Here is a 27,793-nt window from a genome sequence, read left to right as displayed (position 1 = left end):
GAGAGACTCCAAAAAATGTTTCTGGGGAAAAGGCAATGATTATTCAATGCTATCATGGCAAAGTGACAACAGAAGATTAAAATAATTGAAAGTACAAAAAAAAACCCCAAAACCCTCTCAATTGCTTTCATCATATGGCTTCACAAGGAAACTGTCCTGGTCAATTACTCAGAGTACATAGCACCCTGACAATTGGGTACACAATCAATGCCAGAGCCGGCATCCTGTTATGGACTGATGGTTTGTGACCCCTACAATTCCTATGTTGAAATCCTCACCCCTAGTGTGACTGTATTTGGAGATTAGGCCTCTAAGGGAGTAATTAGGGTTAATTGAGGTTATAAGGGTGGAGTCCTGATCTAATAGGATTAGTGTCCTTGTAAGAACTGACACCAGATAGGGAAGAAAGAGAGCTCCACCAGTAGCCCAATTGACTGGATCGTGAACTTCTAGCCTCCAAAACTATGAGAAAATAAATTTGTGTTCTTTAAGCCACCCAATCTATGGCATTTCATTATGGCAGCCTGAGCTGACTAATATATACATGCTGTGTGTATCTTATGCATAATAGCACCAAGTGAAAGTGAAGTCGCTCAGTCATGTCCGACTCTTTGTGACCCCATGGACTGTAGCCAGCTAGGCTCCTCTGTCCATGGGATTCTCCAGGCAAGAATACTGGAGTGGGTTGCCATTTCCTTCTCCAATAGCACCAAAGACCTGGATAAAGAAATATGTTCGTTTACTAACTGTGACACTAGACACTTACTGTTCCATTTCTAAACATAAAACTCAATTTCTTTATCTAAGTGCTGGTTATACAAGTGTGGACTTCGCTGGTGGCTCAGACTGTAAAGCGTCTGCCTACAACACAGGAGACCCGGGTTCGATCCCTGGGTCGGGAAGATCCCCTGGCGAAGGAAACAGCAACCCACTCCAGTGCTCTTGCCTGGAAAATCTCATAGATGGAGGAGGGTGGTAGGCTACAGTCCATGGGGTTGCAAAGAGTCGGACACGACTAAGTGACTTCACTTTCTTTCTTTCTTTATACAAGTGTAATTATCATGTGCTTTTTAAAAATATATGATATACTTTAATAAATGCTAACTTAAAAATATAAAGTTTGAACACCTGGTCAATCCCGTTCATTTTGTCACATGTATAATTTGGTAGAAAGCAAAGAAAATATGGAACCAAGCTACAGCTTAATTTTCCAGGAGCTGCTGAGCAGAAATGCAGAACAGCAGCCTCTGCAATTCTAGCTGTCTCCTTCCACCTGGAAGACCTCCTACCACCTGGAAGACCTCCTACCAGGAGGCATCAGGAGGTCTGATGTTTTCTAGAGTCCTTATCAGCTGTTAACCCCATCTGTCTCCACTTCATCTTTGGACCATCAGTTAGGCTGAAGGCTCAAGGAGGCTCCTCTAGGTCATGTATGAAACTTGTGTGTCCTACAGCTACGGGCATGTGGACATACATGTGATATACACAAGTATCAGTGCCTGGCTGGGTGTCTGCCGGTAGATCACAATGAACCACCACCCTGACTGCCCACTAGTGCTCTGACCTCTATCCGTCCACATCAGTGAAACTGTCAACTCAGCTGGTAAAGGTGGAGAGGTCAGAACCATCAACAGGCAACTGCTGGGCATGTGATATACATACTTGCAATACATCCTTCAATCCTTCATCTTCTTCTGCCCCTTCTCCTCATGACACTGTGTTCAAGGAACTCTTGACTCAGCACCAAGGCCACCACTCAAGTGTAAGGAGGGTGACTGGTCAAGCCACTTCAGAAGAGATAGGGACTTCCCTGGTGGACCAGTGGTTACGACTTGGTGCTTCCACCACAGGGAGCACGGGTTTGATCCCTGGTCAGGGAAGTAAGATCCTACAAGCCTCATGGTCAGGGATAAAAACAAAAAAAAGAGCAAGATAACACCTCCCCAAGGAGCAATGGAAAGGTAGGGCTTGGGGATGGGGAAAAGGAAGGAAGAGAATAAAACCACCTACTTTTCCACTGCCAGAGCAGCTTCTTCAAACAGCTCCTCTTGGCAGTACATTTTGAGGGCTAGATCAAATTCCTGAATCTGCTCAAAGCATCGGGAAGCATCTTTGTAACACTGACTTCGCTTATAGAAATAGGCGGCATCTCTTACCTAGGACAGAGTAAAATTTTGTTCAGAATATTTATAACAATTTTTCATCTTAAAAGGAAACCAAAACCATAAATAATAAAGAGGATGTTAGTATGTCTGGAACCTGTTAGAATCCAGTGGAAAACACTCAAACCTAGGTAATTTAGGAAAACTAATTCTTTTCATGAAGAAAAATAAAGTGAAATTCCAACCTCACACCATACACAAATAGAAGCTCCGGGTGGTTACAGGTCTAAGTGAGAAAGCTATTGGAGGAGTGTGTGTGTGCGTGTGTGTGTGTTAGTCGCCAAGTCTTATCTAACTCTTTAGTATCCCATGGACTTCCAGGCTCTCTGTCCATGGAATTTTCTAGGCAAGAATCCTGGAGTGGGTTGCTGTTTCCTCCTCCAGGGGATCTTCCTGACCCAGGGATCGAACCCAAGTCTCCTGCATTGCAGTCAAAATCTTAACTGTCTCAGCCACCAGGAAAGCTACATTGGAGGAGAATGTATGAGAATATCGCTGACTTTGAGGTCAAGAGAGTCTTCAACAAAACTCAAAACACACAAACTTTGGGGGAGATATTGATGGATTTGATTACAGTTGACAACACAGATTTGACCTTCATGGGTTCACTTAGACACAGATTCTCTTTTTCAGTATTAAGTACTACAGTGCTACATGGTCTTCAGTTGGTTGAATTCCTGCTGTGGAAGTGAGGACACAGGCACCTCAGATACGGAGGGACAAGTGTAAATTACACATGGACTTTCAGCTGTGTGGAGGGTCAGAGCAACACCAACACTGTTTAAGGGTCAACAGCACATCTAAACTGTTCAACTAAGGGTGTATGAAACGAAGTTAACAGAGAGAATGGAAACATTATATCTAGACCAGCACTGTCAGAGGGAGTCTTTTGTGAAGATGGAAATGTTCTACATCTGTTTATCCATCTATCTGTCCAATTCTGTATCCACTAGACACATGTGGAGGCTTCCCTGGTGGCTCAGATGGGGCACCTGCAATGGGGGAGACCTGGGTTCGATTCCTGGGTTGGGAAGATCCCCTGCAGAAGATCACTCACTCCAGTATTCTTGCCTGGAGAATTCCACGGACAGAGGAGGCTACAGTCCATGGGGTCGCAAAGAGTCAGACACGACTGAGCAACTAGGCACACATGTGAACAGTGGGCACGGGGAATGTGTGAACAGTGCAAACAAGGGACTGAATTTTTAAGTTTCATTTAGTTAATTTTAATATAAATTGCCACATGTGGCCACTGGTTACTATGCAAGAGTAGGCAGGTCTAGAACATAAGATAGATTCCTGCAAACATAAGAAAAAGACATTCGAGAAAACTAGACAAAGGGCATGAACTGGCAATTTGCAGTGGGGGAATCTTGAATCCCATTGACTTGGCTCTCCCAACATTTCTTGGACTGGACAGGACTTCTCAGCACCTGCACCACCGGGAGGCAATCCAAGCTAAAACATCAGCCTAAGCCACTACTCGACCCTCCTAACTAGTCTTTCTGCTTCTGCTCTCACTGCCTACTGAGCTCTCTTATTCCAATAAGTTGTTTCACATCATTCCTCCAATCAGTACTTTCACTGGCTCCCCCTCAGGCCCGAACAAATCCAGTCCCTATCATGGACCTGCAATCTACCCTAGTATTCTTGCCTGGAGGATCCCATGGACAGAGGAGCCCGGTGGGCTACAGTCCTTAGGGTCGCATGGAGTCAGACAAGACTGACACGACTGAAGTCACCTAGCAAGCATTCATACCATGGACTGGGGATTCCCATGTGGCGCCAACGCAGGACACGGAAGAGACGCAGCTTGATCCCTGGGTCGGAGAGGTCCCCCTGGTGGAGGAAGCGGCAACCCTCTCCAGCATCCTTGCCTGGGAAATTCCATGCAGAGAAGCCTCAAGGGCTCCCCAGACCCTGGATGCAACTGAGCACACCATGAACCACGAGATCCTATCTGATTTGTTCTAGCCATCCTCTCTGGCTCATTTTGCCATCTTGACCCCACTCCCTCTGCTCTGGTCAAACTGGCTTCCTTGCTGTTTTTCAAACTCGACCACACTCTCCCACCTCGGGGGCTTTTGTCCACAACGCCCCCCAGCTATCGTGATCTCTGTGCAAAAGTCAGCTCCCTGACGCTGCCTCCATCTCAAACAGCAACACCATGAGACTTCTCTGGGGGTCCAATGGTTAAGACTTCGTCTTCCAATGCAAGCGGGGGGTGGGGGCGGGTTCTATCCCTGGTTGGGGAGCTAAGACCTCACATGCTTCAAAGCCAAAAAAACCCAAACATAAAACAGAAACGATGTTGTAACAAATTCAATATAGATTTTAAAAGCGGTCCACATTTTTAAAAAGATTCTTTAAAAAAACACCAACGAACACTTGACATCCTCTGTCCCCTCTGCCAGCCCTCACCCCTGCAGACATCTTCTGTACTACACTGCTGGCTCTGGCATCTCCCTCCCACACTAGAAAGGGAGACTACAAAGGCAGAGGCCCCTGCTCTGCTGCCTGCTGGTCGCCAAGCACCCACAGTACCGGGCACACCCCCGGGAGGGAGCGGGGGGTCTACTTATTTGTTGAATATTTCATTTCCTAACTTGACTGGCTGCATCTGTGTTCCAAAGAGAAAACAGAAGCAACCTGGGACCAAAAAATGCAATATGCGAGACCCTCTAATAAACCTCAGCTGGGTTTTATTTAATAAGAGAAGCGACACAGAATGCCAAAATATGAACAAGATTCAGGTGTGCATTTTTGCTACATCCAGAGACCTCACAGACCAGGGAACTCCCAGACCCATCTTCATAATCTCCATGATCATAACCTCTAGCCACCTTTTCCTCTCCTCAACAAGGCTGACTACTCAGAAGGAAACCCCTGGGGTGAACACAGGCGCCGTTAGGTGCAAGCGTGCACCCAAGTGGACCGAGAGAGAGGAGGGCTGACTGTTTTAAGCAGGCCCCCAAGTGGGTCTCTGGGCTCCAGCACCCAGAGCAAGGGCCCTGAGCAGTTTCCAGGGAAACCGTGTTGCTCTTTAGAGAGGCAGCAAGCAGGCAAGGCAGAGGAATCCCTAAAAGGAAACCTGCCCCCATGGCCCTCCGCACACACCCTCTCCCCAGGATCAGCACGTGTTTGGGGGCAGGGAACAGACAGGCCGTTTGGCCTAGGGATTTTGCAAAAGATGGTCAATTTGTATCACGCTGGCTAGCTTGCTGGATGACCACAAGAGGTCTCATGCTGGCTGAGGGCTGAACAAACATCCTTCCAGGGAGGGGCTTGAGCAAAGAAAGGGACCAGACTCTTCCCCGGATGGGGCTCCGAGATGCTGGAATGTGCTAGAGAGAGAAGGCAGAAGGAGGTGGCCCCAGTGGTCAACCATGGGGACACGAGGAAGGTGGGCATGCGTGTCTCCAGGAACAGGGTGGCCTCCACATCTTGAAGGGACTGAGGTCGTAGAATGGGACACGGGCTGGACATCTGCCCTCCTGGACCCCATCTCATTTTCAGAGGCGGAGCTTGGCAGCCTTGGGGAGGCAAGATGAGCAGACAAGGATGGGGTCTCTGGCTCAGCCTGCACAGGTGCTGCCAGGCAAACAGGGAAAAGTGACAGGTTCAGGCCTGTCCCTTGCAGCTGTCACCACTTAGGGCCCAAGGGGGTGCTGTGGAGATTGGAGGCTGGGAGACAAAGGAAGATGGAGAGTTTGGAAACCATCTGGCTCCTGGAATCTTACTATTCAAACTTCCTACCCACACTGAAGTCCCCGTTCCACCCCCTTCTCCCACATCCTAATGAGTCACATACCATAGTACACATGGGGCGAGCCGTGGAAGGGGGGAGCATCTTACCTTTTCTGACACTGACTGGGGGCCACACTTCAAACTTCCCAGTAGGTACCATCCCCACCCCGCCCAAAGCCTTGGTTCAGGAGTTCCTCCAATTCACATACAGACACGGACACTCTGTTCCCTACTAGAGGGTATAATGCTCAATGCAGGCAGAAATACATCTGGTAAGGACCAGATGGCTGCACATCCAACCCACCACAACAGGTACAGTAAAACGAACTGCTTCGTATTATTTACAGTAGCCAAGATATGGGAACCACCTAAGTGTCCATCCACAGATGACTGAATAAAGATATGGTACATACACACAGTGGAATACTATTCAACCATAAAAAAAAACAGAGAAATTCTGCCACTGGCAGAAACATGGATGGACTTGGGGACACTATGTTAAGTGAAACAAAAGTCAGAAAAATACTGTATGATATCACTTACACGTGGAATCTAAAAAAGTATAACACACCGGGGAAAAAACATAAAAGGAGACTCACAGATATGGTGAACAAAGGAGTGGTTACCAGTGTGGGGGGAGGGGCAAGAGAGAAGTAGAGTGTTAAGAGGTATAAAATAAGCCACAGGATATTTTGTACAATATGGGGGATAGAGCTAGTACTTTATAATGACTATAAATAGAGTATAACCTTTAAAAATCGTGAATCACTACACTGAGCACTGTCAACATTAATATCACTGTACTTCAGCTATACGTCAATAAAACGTTCTTAATTTGAAACGAACTGCTCCATGTACAGGATTTGATTAGTTAATAATATTGCATTGTATATTTGAAAGTTGATGACAGGGTAGATCTTAAAGAAATTTTTTAATTGTAATATAGTTTATTTACAATATTATATTAGCTTCAGGTGTAAATACCTGAATTTGATATTTGTACAGATTACACTCCATACATAGCTACTATTAAGTATTGGCTATACTCCCTGGGTTGTACATTGTATCTTGTAACTTACTGATTTTATACCTGGTAGTTTGTGCCTCTTAATCCTCTTCAACTATTTTCCCACTCCTCTCTGGCAACCACTGGTTTGTTCTCCATATCTGCGATTCTGTTCCTGTTTCGTCATATTTGTTCATTTGTTTTTCAGCTCCCACATACAAACGAAGGTGATCTTAGATTTTTCTCGTCATAAGAAAAACAGACTGTCACTGTGCGTGGTGACGGACATTAACTAAACTTACTGCCATGATCATTGTGTAATGTATCTTTGAGTCGAATCATTACTGCTGTACAATTAAAACCAATATAATGATACACATCAATTATATCTCAATAAAAAAGGAGGACAGATGAATCTCTAAGAAAATCATCACCACTCGGATGTCAGAGCAATGCCAAATGGCCACAAAACTCTCTCGCCCTGGGAGTTCATCTCATTACAGACAACAGCAGTCTGTGCTGTGCATGGCTGACCAGGCTTTCAGTCCTGTGTCCTGGACACCAGATCTCTCCACTGGTGCTTCTAGAATGACGGACATGTTCCATCACAGCATGCAATGAATGTGGCTTGGGAGACTTCGGAACTGAATTTTTGAGTTTATTACACTTTAATTAACTTAAATGTTTCATTAGGTAGCCACTTGTGGCTAGCAGCTGCCAGACTGGTCCCTGCAGACCTAGAGTAAGTGCTGGGACACAGAGAAACCACCATGTATGAGCCAGACCGTCCACCCAGGCTGACTCCAGACTGAACACAGAAAAAGAGAAGGCAGGACTCTTTGAAAACCCGTTTTCCCTTATGTGAACATGTGGCCTTCCTGTGGTTAACAACGGGTCACAAATGTTCGCAGAGACATGGACACACGAACACACACGCACACAGTCCTTGGAACCATCTAAATCTTTGAGCAAATGGAGAGAGAAGGGCCAGCCACAGAGTCAACACGGCCAACCTCTCTCTCTTGGGAGGACAGGAGCCCTCCCTGATAGAGGAGGAGGGAGGCTGGGGTCCCCCCTCCACTTGCCCAGTGGAGCCCAGTTCTCCCAGGAGAAGCTGTGGGCCGGGCGTACCTTTCCCAGCCGCTCGCAGAGCTGGGCACACAGCTGGAACTCCTTGGCGTAGCTCAGACACTTAAGGCACAGCTTTGGCTCCTTGCACTCCAAATAGGTCTTAGCCAGCTCCAAATACTCCACCTGCTTTTCTCTGGGAAGGGGAAACAGAACAGGGTTTCATGGCACCACCATGGAACAGGGTTTCATTGGCACGACACCAATAAACTGAACTGGCGGCTTCCATCAGAGCAAGCCTGAAATGACCCCTGAGACTCTTTGTTTTAAAATTTTATTTATTTTTAATTGAAGGATAATTGCTTTACAATATTGGTAAATTCATCAACATGAATTAGCCATAGATGAGCATATGTCTCCTCCCTCTCACGCTTGCCTCCCACATCCCAACTTTCCCCGTCACTTTGGGTTACAGACCCCCCGTTTGAGCTCCCTGAGTCATACAGCAAATTTCCATTGGCTGTTTTACATATGGTGGTGTATGTTTCCATGCTGCTCTCTCCATCTCACCCCTCTTTCTTCCCCTGCCCTTGTCCGTAAGCCTGTTCTCTATGTCTGCGTGTCTACTCCTGCCCTGCAAATAGGTTCATCAGTACCATCTTTCTAGCTTCTGTATATAGGTGTTGACATGTGGTATTTGCTTTTCTCTTTCTGACTTACTTCACTCTGTCTAACAGGTTCTAGGTTCACCCACCTCACTAGGGCTTCCCTCATAGCTCAGTTGGTAAAAAATCTGCCTGCAGTGCAGGAGACCCCTGTTTGATTCCTGGGTCAGGAAGATTCCTTGGAGAAGAGAAAGGCTACCCACTCCAGTATTCTTGGGCTTCCCTTATGGCTCAGCCAACAAAGAATCTGCCTGTAAGGCGGGAGACCTGGGTTCGATCTCTGGGTTGGGAAGATTCCCTGGAGAAGGGAAAGGCTACCCATTCCAGTATTCTGGCCTAAAGAATTCCATGGACTGTATATCCATGGGCTTGCAATGAGTCGCACACAACTAAGCAACTTTCACTTTTCATCCACCTCATTAGAACTAACTCAAAGGCGTTCCTTTTTATGGCTGAGTAGTATCCAGTGTATATGGACAACAGCTTCTTTAGCCATTCAGCTGTTAATGAACATCTAGGGACCATTGTTAAAGGCTTTATTGAATCTGTTACAGTATTCGCTTCTGTTTTATGTTTTGGCTTTTGGCCTCAAGGCATGTGGGATCAGACCTGTACAACCTGCATTGGAAGGCAGAGTCTTAACCACTGGACCACCAGGGAAGTACCCCCTTCCCTCCAGGACTCTTACTTGAGGCTGACTTTCTTGGATTTCATGTTCAGGGCAGTGTTGTGGGCCAGAGCCAGCTTCTCCTTCTCAAGTGCCCCTCCCTTCTGGTAACATTTGGCAGCAACCTGGAATAGACCAAAGGTTTCTATTCCCAGCAAGGTCATGGAGAGGACACAGGAATAAGAGTTAGAGCGTGCATTGTTCCATGTTGGCACAAAGCCCTGGGCCTCACTGCAGCCGAATTCAAGAGGAGGGGCAAGGTGCTGAGATGTTGACGAAAACAGCCAGAGAGGATAAAGCCCAACAGAGTTCACGGTTAACACTTCAGACTCAAAGCTTCTTTTTGGTAACACCCAGAAGCCATGGAAAAGGCACTTCAGACATGTTTTTACAGGTCACCGTAACAACACTCTCATCTCATCTTCAACAGCCATGCAGGAGACGTTTCATCCTTCTCACTGTATTTGATAGCATCCTCAGGTCACGGACATGAACAAACTGGCCCAAGGTCACCCAGCGGCTTTTCTGGGTGCAACACAGGTCCCCTCTAGTCGGTAACAACCAAGGCTAGTGGGCAGGATTGGTGGGGCAGGGGTAGAAATGGGGACAGAGCTGCTGTGCCAACACACATCCCAGATGACTGACCAGAATTTTGCCACATGCAGACCTGAGTGGAGCAAACAGAAAGTGGCAGATCTCTGTCCCAGGGGAGTCGGCCTGTGTCCCGCTGGCAGAAAGCTGCTGACATCATGTCTCCAAGGCAGAAGTTCACGTTCTGCCCAGCATGTAGAGATTAGGTCTCAGGGTGGGGAAGGGAAGGATTAAGTGGAACTTACTGATGTCCTGGAGAGGACATCATCTCTCCCCCTACCCCCACCCCAGACTCTCTGTCCCAGACTCCCCAGTCCTGTGGGCCTCCTCTCATTGCTGACCCGTGCCATGCTCCTTTCTGCTGCAGGGCCTTTGCACACATTCTTCCCTCTGATTGAAATGCTCTTCCATCCCTCCTCTGCCTGGTTAACTTCATGTGTCCTACAGGTCCCAGCCCAAGGCTCCCCTCAAAGCAGCCTTCCCTGGCTTCTCCATGCACGACAGGTGGCTCTGAAGGCAGCTGGTCATTCATCTATGACACAGGGGACAGCCAGCACCGTGCCCTCTTCTGTACATCTGTCATGCCTACCGTCACAGCCCCCCGACCTAAACACAATGCAGGGCTCACTGCTCAACAGGAATATGCTCAGTGAACGAATCTGAAGGGGTTTCCATTTGTACGGTGGTTCTGGGACACTCACTGACATGCAGCCAAAATCAGTACGCCTCCTGAGTCCCAAAGCCTTTGTGCAGAGCCAAAATAAACTCAGGTGAGCAGGAGGCTTTTTATAACAGTCTCATCCGTGCTGCTCCCCTCGAAATATTTTAGAGGTAAACATTCAAAAGGTATTTTCAAAGGGATAAAGCATTGGAAATCCATGGCAACATGTATAACACCAGCTGTGTTCTGCAGGGAGTAAGGGAAAGAGTGAATATGGTTTTCCTATTTCATACCCAATACCCACTGCTCACACAGTCCCTCCATATCCCCTCTCTGAAAAAAAAAAAAGAAAAAAGTCTTGGTTTTATAACAACAGCCAGGTGCTTAATGTTCCTTGCCGATTACAAGAAGGATGGGCAGTGAACACAGCTAGGGGCTCAGTCAACTTTTGCAGCTGCAGGTTTATGGAAATCCTATCCTGACACAGCCAGACACACAACAGTGCAACCTGCCTTCTCCTCCCTCACGCCTGACGGCAGGGGTGGCCACAGGCTTTCACGCTTCCCATTCCCCTTAGGGAGCAGCTCTACAGCTTCCCCCCTGGGGAGTGCAGCCTGTTCCCCGTCCCTCCTGATAGAAGGACTCCTCAGCAGGCAGAGGCCGGGACCCTCCCTCCTCCTGTAATCATCTGCTGGCACTTGGTCAAAATGAAAGGCTGTCCTGACTGTACAGGGGGAGGAGGAGGACAGGGAGCTTTCTGCACGGCGGGTGACCTGATGTTACAGAAGCAAGAGCAGCACCAGCAACATGACCCATGACCCCCTCGTTCCAGTGACAAATGTAGGGATGAGAGACTGGCTGGTGAGGCCCAATGAGGCCCCAGGACACGCAGACGCACCACTTACCTTCCAGCACTGGTGTTTAGCGTAGTAATCTCCTTGTGCGATCCACTCCTCAGGGGTCGAGGTCTTAACAAACATGCTATCATCAAGGTCTAAAAGGAAAGAGAAACGTGGGTTTGCCTCTCTGCAGATTCCTTCACTGAAACCTGTTGTTAATGGCTCGATTTTGTTGTGACAAATTTCAAGCGTTGAAGCCCTCAACTTTGTCACTTGGAGTTTGACTATATTTGGAGACAGAGTCTTTAAAGAGGTGGTTAAGGTCTTTTCCAGTGAGTCAGTTCTTCACATCAGGTGGCTGAAGGATTGGAGTTTCAGCATCAGTCCTTCCAATGGATATTCAGGAGTGATTTCCTTTAGTATTGCCTGGTTTGATCTCCTTGCAGTCCAAGGGACTCTCAAGAGTCTTCTCCAACACCACAGTTCAAAAGCATCAATTCTTCAGTTCTCAGTTTTCTTTATGGTCCAAATCTCACATCCATACATGACTACTGGAAAAACCATAGCTTTGACTAGATGGACCTTTGTCAACAAAGTAATGTCTCTGCTTTTGAATATGCTGTCTAAGTTGGTCATGGTTTTTCTTCCAAGGAGCAAGCATCTTTTAATTTCATGGCTGCAGTCAAGCTACAGCCCAAGAAAATAAAGGCTACGGTCCAAAGGGTCGCAAACTGAAGTGTGACATGGAAACCAAACCAGTGACTAAGCATAAGAAGGGAATCCTTATAGAGACTTCCCTGCCAATCTAGTGGTAAAGACTCTGAGCTTCCACTGCAGTGGGCACGGGTCTGGTCCCTGGCCGGGGAACTAAGATCCTGCATGCCGTGTGGTGTGGCCAAAAAATAGGAAAGAAAAGAGAGATTAACACATACAAAGAGACACCAGGAGCTGACACAGAGGAAGGACAGTATGCAAGCAAGAAGAGAGGCCTCAGAAGAAACCAAACCACTAACAGCTTGATTGATCTTAGACTTCTAGCCTCCAGAACTGAGATAATAATTTCTGCTGTGTAAGCCACCCAGTCTGTGGTACTTTGTTGGGACAGCTGGAACAGATGAACACCTGTGCTGTCTGTCTAGCAGTCATGTAACACAGAGTTTAGCTTACCAAGCCAGGTCATGGAGGGTTTGGGGAGAAGAAGGTGGGGGTGAGAAAGGACACTCTTTGTTTTTCGAACTGTGTTACCTTCCTTTCCTGTGGCCATGAATTAGAAGACAGACAGTAATTTCTAATTCCTTCTTGAAAACCCAAAGCCACATTGCTCTTGGCAAACTCCCATGCTGGGCTTTAGCAAGGGACAAGGTGACGGGATGTGACAGTATTTCCAAATGTGCACTTTGCCCTCGTCACAGGAAGCAACCCGACACATTCTTTTTTTCTTTTTCCTGGCCACACACCTTATGGGATCTTAATTCCCTGACCAGGGATGGAACCTGGACCCTCAGCAGTGAAAGCGCAGAGTCCTAACCGCCGGACCACCCAGGGATTCCCACAGTCTGACACATTCTTGTTGGTGGATACAGACTACTGCATCCACCTCATGTGGGTCCCGTCTATGAGCCTCAGCAGCTGGTGGTGACTGTACTGGGCCTTCCCTTTTGACGACCCCCGAGCATCGTCAGCCGGGGGTCGACACTCCCTGGGGGTTCCGAGCCACAGCTTCACGAAACACAAGAAAGGCTGACTCTCTGGCAAATGCCACAGCCAAATCTGAGCCTGAACGATCTGAGACCCCCGGGGCAATGGCTGTCAACCAAAGGAGCCAGGCAGACAGGCCAGCTCTCTAGAAGGCACACGAGCACATGCTAACCCTTGCAGCCTGATCCTCCGTGGTGCCATGCACTGTGTGCAAAGCTGACTGTGCAGCATCTGGCTGTGACACCGTGTGCACTGAGTGCCCGGGTGACATCTTATTCCCACAGCAAAGCCCTGTGGGATCTCTGCATCTGGCCAGTGACCTCTGCCGGTGTGCAGTGAAGAAGCCCCCCAACTGCAAGGTCACCACACTCATCCCCAGTTCCCCGCATGGTAGAAACAGCTGTCCTCAAAGACTACCACGTGCAGCTCACAACTCACAACGAACGCTGGATTTCTTGTATGCTTCACGCAGCCAAGAGATAAATAGCAATCTTGGATTTCATTTTGAATTTTTTAAATTAAAAAAAAATTGCTATTTTTGAAATAACCAATAAGGACCTGTTGTAAGTCACAGGGAACTGTATTATTACTCAACGACCTAAATGGAAAAAAGGAGTTGAAAAAGAATAGAGACGTGTACATGTAAAATGGAATCACTTTGCTCTACATCTGAAACTAACATAACACAGTTTATCACATATACTCCAATATAAAATAAAAATAATTTTAAAGATGTCCTATCTTGATGATCTCCTATGATGGGTGCCAAATTGTGAGCATAAAAGTGACTATGAGCTGCCGGAAAGAATAAAAACCACCATGGTAGGCCAACCCACTCATTTTGCTTTTATTAATAGTTGAGGAAGTGGAGGCCAAGGAGAGAAAGTAGGAGCTAAATTAAACCCTGCGGCTATACAGGTGGAGAGTTCTAACGAGAAGGCAGCTTACCCTCAAATCTTCGACTTTTCCCTTTACAGCACCATGCTCAGGTCCCAAAAACAGAGCGTCTAACCCCAGTCCCCGACTGATCCTTTGGCTGGAACGGGAAACAGTCTCCATAAAACTGGCTTACTGGTTTGTTGTGGAGCCTGGGACTTTCCTCCCATCTTTAGAGGAATTCACCCTGGCTTGGAGGAGCCAGCCTCCCCCCAAGAAAGAGAACAGTTTTCTTCTTCATGAGAGTTGATTATTTCTCTCCTAGTTATCCCATCAGGAGAACTTGATTTCATTTTTTAATTAGTTAGCTTTTGTAAATTATGAAAACAATACATGATAATGTTGGTCTTAAAAAAAAAAACCAAAATACTTCAAAAAGCACAGAAGGGTATGATGGTGAAAAGTTTAAGAGGTTCGTATCTAATTAACAACCTCACACCCACCAGTCCAACACCAGAGGAACCACTGGGAACAGTTTCACGTTCAAGGACACTTAAGTCGTATCTAGTTTCTTATAATTACCAGTGGGGCTGTAATGGTGCACGTATTGTTATCTTGGAGATTTTATACAAGAGTATCTCTGGATGGATCCCTAGAAGTGGAATCACTGGGTTAAAAGGTACATGCTTTCTTTATCTTAATAGATATTGCCAATCAGCTGCCCAAAAGCCCACAGAAATTTTTCTTCCAATAAAGCCTATTTTCTCTAACTTTTGCCCGTAACTCTCACCTTTAAAGGACAAATAAAAGTTCTTCCTGAAGGAGTCAACGCTCCCAATCTCATTACAACCCCACTCTCCCATGAACTTCAGCAATAAAGAGGAACACTCATTTCTCAGAAGAATACGGAAAAAAAGTGCTTTCCAAAAACTATACCCTTTACATCTGGCCATAGAGCAGCTGAAGAGTAACATGCTTTCTCGCCAACAGCCAGAATATTTTGAGTGCTCACCTTTGTTTTCATCCGTTTTCACAACTTCGACAAATTTCCTCTTCATGAAATATTTGAATGCAGGAGCCCGCTTCTCTGGGTTTTCATCAAAGATCCAGAGGTTGACCCGAGCCCGGGTGATGGCCGTGTACAGCTGCTTCAGCTCCCCGTTGAGGAGCTAAAGACAAGATCGATGCAAAGACTTGAGTCTTCAGGCTACAGTACAGGGTGTCTCCCTTCAACGGGCTTACTCCCATTTTGGAGAAATATTCAAATAGTAAGTTTCACAAAGTACAGCTCAGACTTGAGCACATGTGGGGAACTCCCCAAGGTCACAGTACAGGGAAGCTCTAGCAAGGGGTACCCATAGTACCGACTCACCCTTGCACCTGCTGTGCTTGTCCATTTTGAAATAATTACAGATTCATAAGAAGTTACAAAGATACTACAGAGAGGTCCCATGCATTTTTCACTCAGTTTACCCCAATGCTTACATCCTACACAATGACTGTAACTTACTTTTCAAAATGTCTTTTCTTATTTGACTGCACTTGGTGTTTGTAGTAGCACGTGGTACCTTTAGTTGCAGCTTGTGAGATCTAGTTCCTGACCAGGGATCAAACCCGCGCCCCCTGCATTGGGAGCAGAATCTTAGCCACTGAACCACCCGGGAAGTTCCTATTGTAACTTACTTTAAAAATCGGAGCAGTGAGAATTCCCTGGTAGTCTAGTGGTTAGGAGGCTTCTCTCGTGGTTCAGGGGTAAAGAACCTGCCTGCCAACGCAGGAGACTTGGGTTTGATCACTTGGTCAGGAAGATCCCGTGGAGAAGGAAATGGCAGCCTACTCCAGTATCCTTGCCTGGGACATCCCATGGACAGAGGAGCCTGGCAGGCTATAGAGTCGGACACAACTGAGCGATGAACTCTGAACTCTCAGTCCCAAGGGTATGTGTTCAATCCCTCGCTGCAGAACTAAGATCCTGCTAAAACAACAGTGGATTTGTGCCCACCCAGAGGCTTGTAAAGCTTGGCAGTAACTTAACAACTATGCGCAGAGCCTTCCAGGTATTTACAGGAACAGCTGGATAACTGCTCCTGTGTTTGTTTTCTAGTTTGTAGGAGACATAAAACTAAGCTAGTATCAATAGTTTCTCCCAAAGCTTTCAGTCTGGCAGGTTCGGTTTTCTGTAGTGTTGCCTTCACCCTTGACGCCTCTCAAGATCTCTGCAGAGCTTCTCATCTCTGGCCTCCTTCCGAGTGATGGAACTGGGATGCTCAGGGAAGCAGGGTCCCTTCACAACAAGGCTGGAAGACAGCAGCCTCCACTGACTACAGTCGTGGACTTCACTTCTGAGTTCCCCATTTCTGAACAGAGACGAGTTCCAGAGGTGAACAGAAGGTACTACCCTCTGTGGTCCCTCCCATCAAGCCTGGCTGGCTGTTGAGAAGCGGGGCTCACCAGCGCTGAGACGGCCTCCATTCCTTTTCTGTCCTCCATGCCCTGCAGCTGACAGTCAGGAAGACCTGCAGCACAGGCTCCACCTCTAACCCCATCTTCTCAGCCGAGCCCTGCTCACTGCTGCTGCTGCTGCTAAGTCGCTTCAGTCGTGTCCGACCCCGTGTGACCCCATAGATGGCAGCCCACCAGGCTCTGCCGTCCTTGGGATTCTCCAGGCAAGAACACTGGGGTGGGTTGCCATTTCCTTCTCCAATACATGAAAGTGAAAAGTGAAAGTGAAGTTGCTCAGTCGTGTCCAACTCTTTGCAACCCCATGGACTGCAGCCTACCAGGCTCCCCCACCCATGGGATTTTCCAGGCAAGAGTGCTGGAGTGGGGTGCCCCATTGCCTTCTCTGGCCCTGCTTCCTGGCTCCCCATCAAACCAGAGTGTGGACCCCTGGCTGATACTCACCTTGTACATTTCCGGATTCATGGTGGCAGCCCGGCCCTGGGAGGAGCTGCAATTTTCCAAGGGCACCTCAATCATCGGCCGGCTTTCCTCTCTGCACCCGGAGGGTGAAGGAGCAAATGAAGAAATGATCTTCCATTCCTTGTAAGCCTGAACAACGAAGACAAATGCAAGACCAGCAGAAAACGCTTCCGTAGCATACACCCATCCTCCCTGGGGCTCACGGAGAACTCAGCCCCTTTGCCTGGCATAGGGGCCAGGCCTTCAGCACCATCTGGGAGGACAGGGCTTTTGTACAGCCCCAGTGGGGGTCCTAGCCCAGGTGGCCCAGCCAGGGACCAGGGAAGTTACCGCAAAGACCCCAAGATGCTTGGCCCGGACAGCCAAGAAGCAAATACAACTGCTCACTTCCAGGAGAAATGTTAGGGCCTGGAGCTTCCTGTTGTTGAAAGCGTGCCACACACAATGGAGAGAGGAAACCTGCGTCCTCACCTCTATTCACAATGTGTTTAAGAAATTCCACTTAGGTTCGGTTGTTAAGACACATGTGACGCTTAGGGTGGTACCCTCAGGGTCCATCCATGTTGTCACAAATGGCAAGCTATCAACTGTATAGTGACAAGTGGAAACTAAGTTTTTTAAGGTTCATTTTATTTTTTATTTTTCAGCCATGCCCTCAGGGCATGTGGGCTCTTAGTTCCCCTACCAGGAATTGAACCCACACCCCCTGCATCGGAGGCACAGAGTCTTAATCACTACTTGTGCCAAGAAAGTCCCAGAAACTAAATTTTTGGTGGTCAGTATGCTGTACAGTATGTATTAATAGAAGTAGACATACGACTTTGTACATAAGCAACTTATAAGCCAATGTTGCCTCAATAAAAAATGTCTAAAAATATAAACACAAACAACTTTGTGTTAAGCTCTGGGTTTCATATGGCTAAGAATCACAAATAACAAAGATTAATCACAAATAACAAATTAATAAAAATTTAATTACTGCTGTTACATGTGAATAGTTACCAATATTCAGATGAATAACAGAATACAAATTTATTAATTCATAAATTATTTTTACATCTATTTTATAAAATATATAGTCTTGCCTTTACGTCAGCAAAATTACTAGTTGTGTTTTAACTGGGGCGGGAGCGGGGATGGCTTCCCAGGTGGCAATAGTGGTAAAGAACCCACCTGCCAATGCAGGAGACATAGGGAAACAGGTTTGGTCCCTGAGTTGGGAAGATCCCCTGGAAGAGGGCATGGCAACCCACTCCAGTATTCTTGCCTGGAGAAGCCCATGAACCGAGGAGCCTGAGAGGCTACAGTCTATAGGGTTGCAAAGAGTCACAACTAAAGTGACTTAGCATGCTGTTATAATGGACTTTTCACATAATTGTGCTTCAATAAATGACCAGGATTAAGAGATGTAATTGCATCCAAAGTGTAAATAATTTGAAATATTTTCACTGTAAGTATGAATGATAGGAAATGTAGGAATAAAAAATTAAAATTATTTTCTTATGATTTAGAAAAAAAAAAAAGACACATGCGACAAGATTCCCTAACCAAGTGATTCAATCAAGGAAGGAACAAAGGAATTCCCTGGCAGTCCAGCGGTTAAGACTCAGTTGGACACGACTGAAGCGACTTAGCAGCAGCAGCAATACCATAAAATGGTATCTTTTGACACTAAAATTGAACTTAACACAATTTTCACGTGCCACGGAATATTTCATTTTTTTCCTAACCATTTAAAAATGTAAAAATCTTTTTTAGCTGGGTTTGGCCCCCAGGCCATGGTTTGCGGACCTGGGAGAGGCAAACCTGACTGGATTACTCGCAGTATTTACAGCTGGGAATTCCCATGCAACTTCAGATTTCCTACTTTACTGTGTCTGTAGGGAGTCGGTACTCAACTCTCCCATCCTTCAGTTTTTTATAAAATGGTGATACCTGCCACCTATGTATCTTTTCAAGGATGATGGAGACGTAGAGGCATACAGTGCCTCACCTCCCTTCGGCTCCTCTGTAATGAACTCCATACATACTAAGCTAAATGCTTTAAACACTATTACATAAGAGTGGTTATGCTACTAACCGACTAGGGAATTAATCACCACGTTCTGAGAAGAGATGCGAATCATGTAATCATTTAAGTAACTGGAAGCTGAAAAAAATTCTCCAAGACACATCTGTGAAATGTTTTCATCTTTGTAAAGCTGTTTACCCAACTTGTTTGCCAGAGGAAGCAGGCCCAGACCCACGTGCTGACATCTGAGGGGGTCTGGCAGCCGGCAGAGGTGCAGGCTGGCTGAACCTGGAAAGGCCAGAGGAGCACCTGTATTTCAAAACTGCTCGGAGGAGGAGCAGAAGCTGCTCACACAGCACACGATTAAGCTGCTGCCAGGAATAAACCACATCTCACTCTCAAGACAGAGCCTCCGAGGAAGGAGCACGTGTACGGATGGCAAGAATGCAGGCTGGCAGCGACTTTGGCAATAACAAGAAGAAGCATTTAGAAGTCTTCCAGCTTCTTCTCTGGGGATTAATAATTGTGAAGGAAGAAGGCTTAGAATCTGCCAGCAAGGCTTCCTTTGTGGGGCTTGTTCTCTAGGTTGGTTCAGCAACCCTTCCAAGTTGTGGTTTTGAAAGTCCCTTCGGTCTTAGTTAGACATGAGTGGGGAGGAAGGGGCTCCCCGCCGGCGCAGAGTGTCAATGACAAGCACCCCTCAAAGTCCTCACAGGAGGAGAATTTGGGGGTGGCTGGGAGGATGACTGCCCCTCCCAGTGAGGCAGCAATCTTACAAGAGAAGGCCTTGACCTAACCATTCCTCGGTTCCTTTCTCATCTCAGAAGATAGTCCTAATGTCCACGTGGTTGAACAGGTAACAGCCGAATTCTCTGAAGAGAAGAATCACAAGCCAGGGCAACAAGAAGCCCCCTACACACACACACACAGGGTGTCTGCCAGACACACACTTCAGGGATGGAGATGGGAGTCCTCCCCTGTGTCAAACAACAAATACCCTTTAGCAGCCTTCTTTCTTCAAAAAAAACCCCATGTGAGCAGCCAGACCATGGACATGTGGGGACTTATGTGACTTCTGTCTTTCCTCCCTTTTGACTGAAGCATCTCCTCTCATTTGCTGACCGGCACCTTTTGGTCTTGTGGTTGTAAATGATAAACTAAAGGTGACCTCTGTGCTGGGAGTGCATGATTCCATTCTCTGGTATTTGGGAAGCAACATACCAGAAGTCTTTCTAGAATTCTCATTCTGTTGTGGGATGAAGTGGTGTTACCACAGGTTTTAGTTTGTGATTGTTTTAATTTCATGCAACTCACTGAGCCACTGGTGGGAGTTTGGGGTTAAGGTATCCAGGATTTTGCCATTCCAAGATCAAGGTGAGAGACATAGAGTGGACCACAAATTATGAGCCAGAAGCCCAGATCTCGTGGAGCGTCTTACTAGCACAAGCATACAACTGGCACTTAATAAAGGACAGGAACAACAAAGTCTTACCCCTTCCTCTTTTAGAAGAGCCTCGGTCCAACCATGACCAATGGATGTATTATGAGAGAAAAAAGTTAGTCCTCAGAGATTAAAAGTGGTTCTAGGGTTAATGAGAGTGCACTGATTTTATTAGCAAAAGTCAATAGAAAAGGAACGCACTTGAGCTACCACAATGATATGTTCATTGTGGAAGATTCTGGAAGCTGATTTGCTTTGCATGCGGGGCATCAAAAGGAAAGGAGTACAGTGGAAATATCATGAGATTTGGAACTCAAAGCATCTGAGTTCATCTCCGAGCTCTGCCACCTATATTAGGAATTCAGGCAACTTAACTTCCATGACCCTCGGTCTTACATGTAGAATGAAGGTCATAGATATACATACACCCTCAGAGGGTTGGTGGAGGATAAAGTGAGATGATGCATTCAAAAAGCACTTTATAAACCGTAAAGCACCCATAGCAATATTAGTCATAATTATCGTCAAGGCAAATGTGACATTTAAAAAAAAGACGAGGAACAAAACCCAAAGGACCCTTTTTAAAGGGTTGTTTCTGGGGCAGACTTTAAGGAGTCGAAGCTAACAGTGCTCTTGATTTGAGTATGAAAACAGCCCCTTAAACCATGCGCCATGTGCGATGGGAAATCTGCCAGGGGTACCGGGGTGCAGCCAGCAAAGTCCCCCCAGGAGACCCAACAGCATGGTCAGCAGCCAGCCTGAGCTCCCATCAGAGACAGCGGTGAAGAGCAAGCAGTGGCTGCAAAACTCAGAACCATTGAGTTGGTGGCTCTATCCACAATGTACTGAGCTCGGGAAGAAAAACCATCACAAGGACTCAGGAGCCAAGTCAAAACAACCGGGCCAGCAGAGAGGTTACTGGGGGTCAGTCCACGGACTCTTTCACTGCCATCGTGGGCAAGGGCAGCAAGCAGTTGGTGGCAAAGCCATGCCAGAAGGGCGCTCAGGCAGGGCGGCTGTTCTCGTCCCCTGCATCACCTGATCCTGTGGCAGGAACCAAAGCTCCTGTGCCTTCCCAGAGTTGTCTCTCTATGAATGACCTTGCCCAGTTCTGTCCTCAGAGGGCAGACACCGCTAACCTTGCCTTCATTTGTCAGGCTCTCCTTAGACCTTGCTCCAACTTGAGCATCCTTGGCAGTCAAGGATAACAGCAGCTAATGAAACACAGAAGCTGGTACTTGGGTACCAGGCATTCAGAAAAGATGAATCCAAGAAAGCAGGGAAGGGCAGGGCACGGGGAGAGCCAGCCCAGAACACACTATGAACCAATCCACAGCCACTGTCAAAACGCACATCCAAACTCAGAAAACCTCACACCACATGGATGATGCTCCAAAACGGAAATGGTCACCTGCGGCAAACTCTTCTATTCAGCTCCAAACGCTTTTTCCTGGAGTGGAAGTGAAGTTCAGACATACACATGCTGTGCAAAAAAAGAATTCAGGATGGCATACCTCAGAGTCAGTAAAAAAGTTGTAAAGGAGGACATCATCGAATTCTAAGCCTTTGGCTTCGTAAACTGTTAACACAAGTGCTAATCCCAGCTCTTCTGGAATCTTCTCCTTTGCCATTTCATTAGCTACAAGGATTACCTTGGGGGAGAAAAAAAAAGGATTGGAGAGAAAAAACTTCAAATTGTATAAACAGAAATCTAATGAAGCTGAGTCTATTCTTCTGGGAGGCAGGTAATGTCTCCAAAGAGGAGTGGCTGGCGTGGACTAGGTCAGCCAGACTGGTGGGAATATTAATAACAGTCACTCACTCATTTTTGAAACCTCCTCATCCTAGGACAGGAACTACTGAATTCTACCTTGTGGAAGAGCTCAGCTTCTCAAACCTTTTCTCAATTGCAAACTGCCTTTTGTTTTAAAACATACAGTCTCAAGAAACTCACCTGGTGGGCTCCAAATTCAATGGGCTGGGTTTTTCTTTTGTTGCCTCGAAGCAATATTGCCAGGTCACTCACACTACAGGACTCCAGGACAATCGGCCGGGGACCATCGAAAAGGCCAGAATCCCTTGGGAGGCGGTCGAAAGACTCGGGGAAATAGAACTGAAGTAAATCTACCACACCAGATGCCAGACTGAGGATTCCTGGGATAAGACAAGGAAAAAAAAAAAGTCAGATGTTACGCAACAGGCCAACATGGCTGGACTTTTTTTTTTTTTGGTCACACTGAGCAGGTTGTGGGATCTCAGTTCCCCAGCCAGGGGTTGAACCTAGGCCCTTGGCAGTTAAAGCCCAGAATCCTAACCAGTAGGCCACCAGGGAACTCCCATGTATTCTGTTTTCTTATTTTAGTTTGCTTTTTTCCCCCGAGAAGCGGTATTGGTCCTGAGAGTACATCTAATTGTGGACAATTTTCAGGTCCAGTTAGATTTTATCACTTTGGCTCTGGGCTGTATTACTCTGGGTACAGCGGACAAAGGCAGGGATGTGTTTACTGTCCTAAGAAGGTTTTGTAGAATCTCATTCCTGGACTACGTTCATGTTAGAGAAAATGACCTCATGAAGAAGAGTCAAGGCAGAAATGTAATCTAAACACTTAGGGCTGTTAGAATGCTAACACCAAGGGCTAATATACAGTGCAAAAAAACCAAGAATTATCACGTCCTCTGTCATTGGCACTTAGAGCTCTGGAAACAAGGTTACACGGTAAGAGCCGGATTTTTTTTTTTTTTTTCTACACTGGGTCTGCATTGCTGTGCATGGACTTTCTCCTGTTGCAGGGGTGGGGGCTACTCTCTAGTTGTCATGGGTGGGCTTCTCTTGTTGTGGAGCACATGCTCTAAGCAAGCGAGCTTCACTGGCTGTAGCGCATGGGCTTAGTTGGCCCACGGATTGTGGAATCTTCCCAGCCTAGGGATCGAACCCGCGTCTCCTACGTTGGCAGACAGATTCTTAACCACTGTACCCCCAGGGAAGTCCTAAGAGCTGGATGTTAGCTGGGACAGCAGCCTTGGCTTGCATCTCCCTTTTACACTATGTTTATACCCAGGGGAGAGAACACTATACTAAGAAAAATTGTCAGTGCTAGATGAAGGATTTTCCAAAGAGCTTTCTCCCTGGGTCCCGTTTCTAAGTGCTGAAGTAACAGTGACGGTGAGGCTTACTATACAACAGGTTCCTTCATAACAATTCTCCTGTTTAATCCTCACAGGAGCCTGGTAAGACAGACCAGACTACCCTACTTTTACAACCAGGGACTCTGAGGTCCGAGAGCTTCAAGAGTCATGAGCTGGACTGAATACAGATCATCCTAGGTCTCCTACCGTTCTTAGGGGCAGTGCGCTCTTTGCCCGACACCAGATGGAATTCTATGAAATGGGCATAGGTGTCCTCATTACTATTACCAAATAGTGAAGGTAAATTTTACTATTCAATGCTACTATTATTAAAAGCATGCAATATAAAGAAATCAAGAATACAAGTGGAAACTTGAGTTTAAGCACATCAGCTGCCACAGTGGTTCAGAGATGTACATTAACAAGAGGACTAGAAAAAGGCATGGAAGTGTTCATTGCAGCGAAAAACTGGAATCCACTTAAATGCCTTTCTAGGCAACTAGACGAACATTTTTTTAGATGAAACTATTTTATATGAACATAATCAAAGAATGGGCTTCCCACATGGCTCAGTGGTAAAGAATCCACCTGCCAAAGCAGGAGATGCAGGAGACACAGGTTTAAACCCCGGGTTGGGAAGATCCCCTGGAAAAGGAAATGGCAACCCACTCCAGTATTCTTGCCGGGATAATCTCATGGACAGAGCAACCTGGTGGCCTACAGTCCATGGGGGTCACAAAAGAGTGAGACACAACCTAGCAACTAAACAAAAAAATCAAAGAACAGACAATGGTTCAACCATAAAAAGCAGTGAAGTACTGAAACATGCTACAGTGTGGAAGAACCTCGAAAACACTGTGCTAAATGAAAGATGTCAGACACAAAAGGTCACATATTGTGTGATTCTATTAATATGAAATGTCCAGAATAGGCAAACCTACAGACACAGAAAGTAGACTGGTAATTCACAGGGGTGGCGGGGGCCAGGGGTCGGGGAGGGGGACGAGGAGTAACTGCTAGTGTTCATGGGGGTTTTTAATCACCCTTTGGGGGTGATTAAAATGTCCTGGAATTAGTAATAATAATTGCACAACCTTATGAATATATTAAAAAAAAATGACTAAATTGCCCATTTTAAACAGGTGAATGTTATGCTATGTAAACGAGGACCTCAATTTTAAAAAAGAATAAATGATGAGGAGAAATATTCACTGAACATATATTCACTACCTAATCAATAAATATATGTGATAAATGCATATATGCATATGGGAAAAAGATCAGAAGGAAATGAAACAAAACGTGAGCAGTGAGCAGCTTTACAGGTGGCTTGAAATTTTTTTTAATACTTTATGTGTTTTCTAAAGTCTCTCAACTCTAATACATATTATTGGGGTTTTTTCTGGTTCTATACACAGGAACATTTACACACAGTCTTCCCTCCATCCTGAGAGGAGGTGGAAGATGGGGCTTAAGCAGTGATCATCTGGGTGGGTTGCTGAGTATATTAAAAAAAAAAAAAAAAAAAAAACACTGTTCACAGGAACAGTTCCCTCTGTCTGTGGAAAAACTTTAGCCAAGGAAAAAGTTTAATCAGAGAAGTGAGACAATGTAGAAGCAAAGAAAAGCAATCCAACAAGACTAAATAATAAACGTTTAGTCATTAAGCAAAGTCAAGGACCTTTAGCTCCTCCTCAAGGATCAGAGGTATTCTGAACCATATCCTCTGAGCAGTCTAAGAGATAATGAAACCCCACCAGCTGGAAGACGTTAACCACAATGAAAAGACTATGGTAAGGACATGCTGCCACAATTCTAAGAACTGGCCTCAAGCAATATGGGAACAAACTGGCCCTGGAACTGAAGAATGACTGTACTTAAAACAATCAGAATGGCACTGATCAGACCACCACACGACCAATTTCAAGATAATGGTGAGAGCTGACTATACTGTTTTTGCACGTGCCCCGTCTATAAAATCACTTGTCCGCTGATAGGGCAGTCGGAGGGCAGGGTAGCCGACCTTTGAACCATCTGCCTGCCTCAGAAATAAAGCAAACATTCCTTTCCACCAACCCTGCTTCTTTATTAGCTTTTGAGCAGTGAGCATCTGGACCACTTGCCCTAAGGTCTGGGCACACAATGGGAGGCCGCACTCTCGCGACATCTGGCTCCCGCGGTTTTCTGGAGCGCAGCCGCTGCCATGACACCGTGCAGGGAAGGCTTTGAGGAACCTGCTGCTCGTGGCTTGCTGGCCCTGAGAAGGGGGCCTGGGGAGATGTCCTAGCAGCTGCTGAAACCATTTGTTTTGAGGATCCTCCCTGTTTCTCCGCTGTTCGGCACTGGCTGCCAAAATACTTTCCCTTGGAGGAGTGGAGACACAAATCTGGAAGAGCTGAGGCGCTCCAAGACCCAGTAAGTCCACTGGTGGTGCACTCAGCTAACTTCTCTTTTGAGCATGAAGCGCTCTTTGGGCATTTTGTCAGTTCCGACGTCTGTCTGCCATTGAGGACTGTTTGGAAGCAAGAGTGTCATTTGGGCATTTTTGCCACTTGGTTCTGATAGGTGTCAACCACTGAGGACCATTCATGTCGGGGAGGTGTTTGGGACTCCATATGGGTCATCTTCTCAGTGGATCTGTGACCATTCTATCTTCTAATGTGTGAGTTTATATATATATATATATATAATTTATATTTATATTCCATTTGTGTGATTGGTATTTTTGCTGCCTTTTGTAAAATGGGAAATTCAGATTCAATTCATTAAGAAAAATTTATCTATGAACCTCTAAGAAAAAAAGAAAGATAATCTTTTTTTTTAAAACACTGTGGGGCCAATGGCATTCTTCAGACTCCAGAGAAAATTGGTTAAGATGAAATTGGTTCTTTTTGCAATAGGCAGTTAGAGAAAGGTGGCTTTATAAAATGCTGTTTTCAAAATTCTGACCCCAAGAGAATAAAAATATACCTAGAAGAAAGCTTGAAGTTAACTCTTATCAAGTCCTTGAAATAAAAGCACAGCTCATTCCCTGCAGTTTCACCCCTGGATTAATTAGTAGAACTTCAAAAGATATTTGGGTTCATTAAACACTTATCCTGTGCCACAGTAAAGAGAAACTGTGCTGTGAGAAAAATGTATGTTTTTAAAGATTATGGCATATGTTAAGTTTGCAAATCAGAAAATGCTGACATAACAAATAGTTCATTTACTTGTTTCTTGGTTTTACTATCATCTTTTAAAAGTTAAAAACTCTAAATATGTAAAAATGATAAGGGAAGCATTTCAGGAAGTAAAGCAAGTAGGAGATGTGTTGTCAATAAGGTATAAAATATGAAAATATTTTTGCTGAAGGATAAAAGAATAATAATTTTGTCTGGAACGTGGAAAACAAAATGTGCAACAGTCATAAACTAGATACTAACAGCACTGAGAAACGCATGAACTGCAGCTCTGTATTAACATGCAGAAATCCCAAAACATTGTTATAAGCAAAAAAACAAAGTTGTAGAAAGGTACATCTGACATGAGTCCATTAAACGAAATTTTCAAACATGTAAAATAACACTCTGTGTTGTCTGTGGTCATAGAGGACATCGATGGTGAATTGGTGAGCAGTCTAAAAACCACACAGGAAGTATTCTCTGCGCCTCAGTTACCTCCTTTGTAAAATGGGAGAGATGCCTTCTTTATAAGGTTGTTGTGAGGATTAAAAACAGATACCCATGGGAGTTCCCTGGTGGTCTAGTGGTTAGGATTCTGGACTTACATCACCATGGCCCAGGCTCAATCCCTTGTCAGAGAACTGAGATTCCACAAGCCATATAGCACAGCAAAAAAAAAAAAAGCAGATACTTTATGCCAACTGCTTGGCATCATGCCTGGCACAGGGAAGAGGAATATGTGAAGCACAAATTAAAATCACCTGAGTTTGCATTATCTCCCACCACCTCCTACCACCCTACTTTTCTTGCTTCTTCTGAAAGAAAAGCTGCTTTCTTTCAGGATTAATGACTTGTAATTGGTGTATCATTATACATTACAGAAGCATGTGCTTCCAAAGTGCTTTAACAAAAGTTCTCAAGCAGTTGTTTACATGTTCCCCTGAAATGTTTCCATGTCATGGCGAACACCTTAAACTGATATTACCTAGAGGTTTATTTCCATTCAACCACAGCTTAAATCATCAACCTAAGAATGAGTAGTGGCATCTACTTAATTTATGGTTACTAAAAGGGGGAAAGCAGGGAAAATAGGAGTTTGGGATTAACATGTACACACTACTATACATATAATAGATAACCAACAAGGAC

General features: G+C 45.7%; 1 protein-coding gene across 4 annotated transcripts in view; it reads right to left on the bottom strand.

Annotated features, from left to right (window-relative positions):
* The window catches only part of TRANK1 (tetratricopeptide repeat and ankyrin repeat containing 1), a 94,378-nt gene that overhangs the window by 8,032 nt on the left and 58,553 nt on the right, over window positions 1-27,793 (bottom strand). For 3 of the 4 annotated variants that reach the window (XM_060402077.1, XM_015102243.4, XM_027958011.3), the window contains 8 exons: window positions 22,309-22,508; window positions 21,869-22,006; window positions 16,885-17,031; window positions 14,993-15,149; window positions 11,473-11,561; window positions 9,337-9,440; window positions 8,047-8,179; window positions 2,011-2,156 (listed from right to left, as the gene is read on the bottom strand). In XM_060402077.1, coding sequence (XP_060258060.1) covers window positions 2,011-2,156; window positions 8,047-8,179; window positions 9,337-9,440; window positions 11,473-11,561; window positions 14,993-15,149; window positions 16,885-17,031; window positions 21,869-22,006; window positions 22,309-22,508 — 1,114 coding nt within the window. The remainder of the gene's footprint in view (window positions 1-2,010; window positions 2,157-8,046; window positions 8,180-9,336; window positions 9,441-11,472; window positions 11,562-14,992; window positions 15,150-16,884; window positions 17,032-21,868; window positions 22,007-22,308; window positions 22,509-27,793) is intronic. The other variant, XM_042235850.2, reaches the window with a different exon arrangement.

This window comes from Ovis aries, chromosome 19 (genome assembly GCF_016772045.2).
Source record: "Ovis aries strain OAR_USU_Benz2616 breed Rambouillet chromosome 19, ARS-UI_Ramb_v3.0, whole genome shotgun sequence".
NCBI lineage: Eukaryota > Metazoa > Chordata > Mammalia > Artiodactyla > Bovidae > Ovis > Ovis aries.
This window is presented reverse-complemented; position numbering and strand designations above follow the sequence as displayed.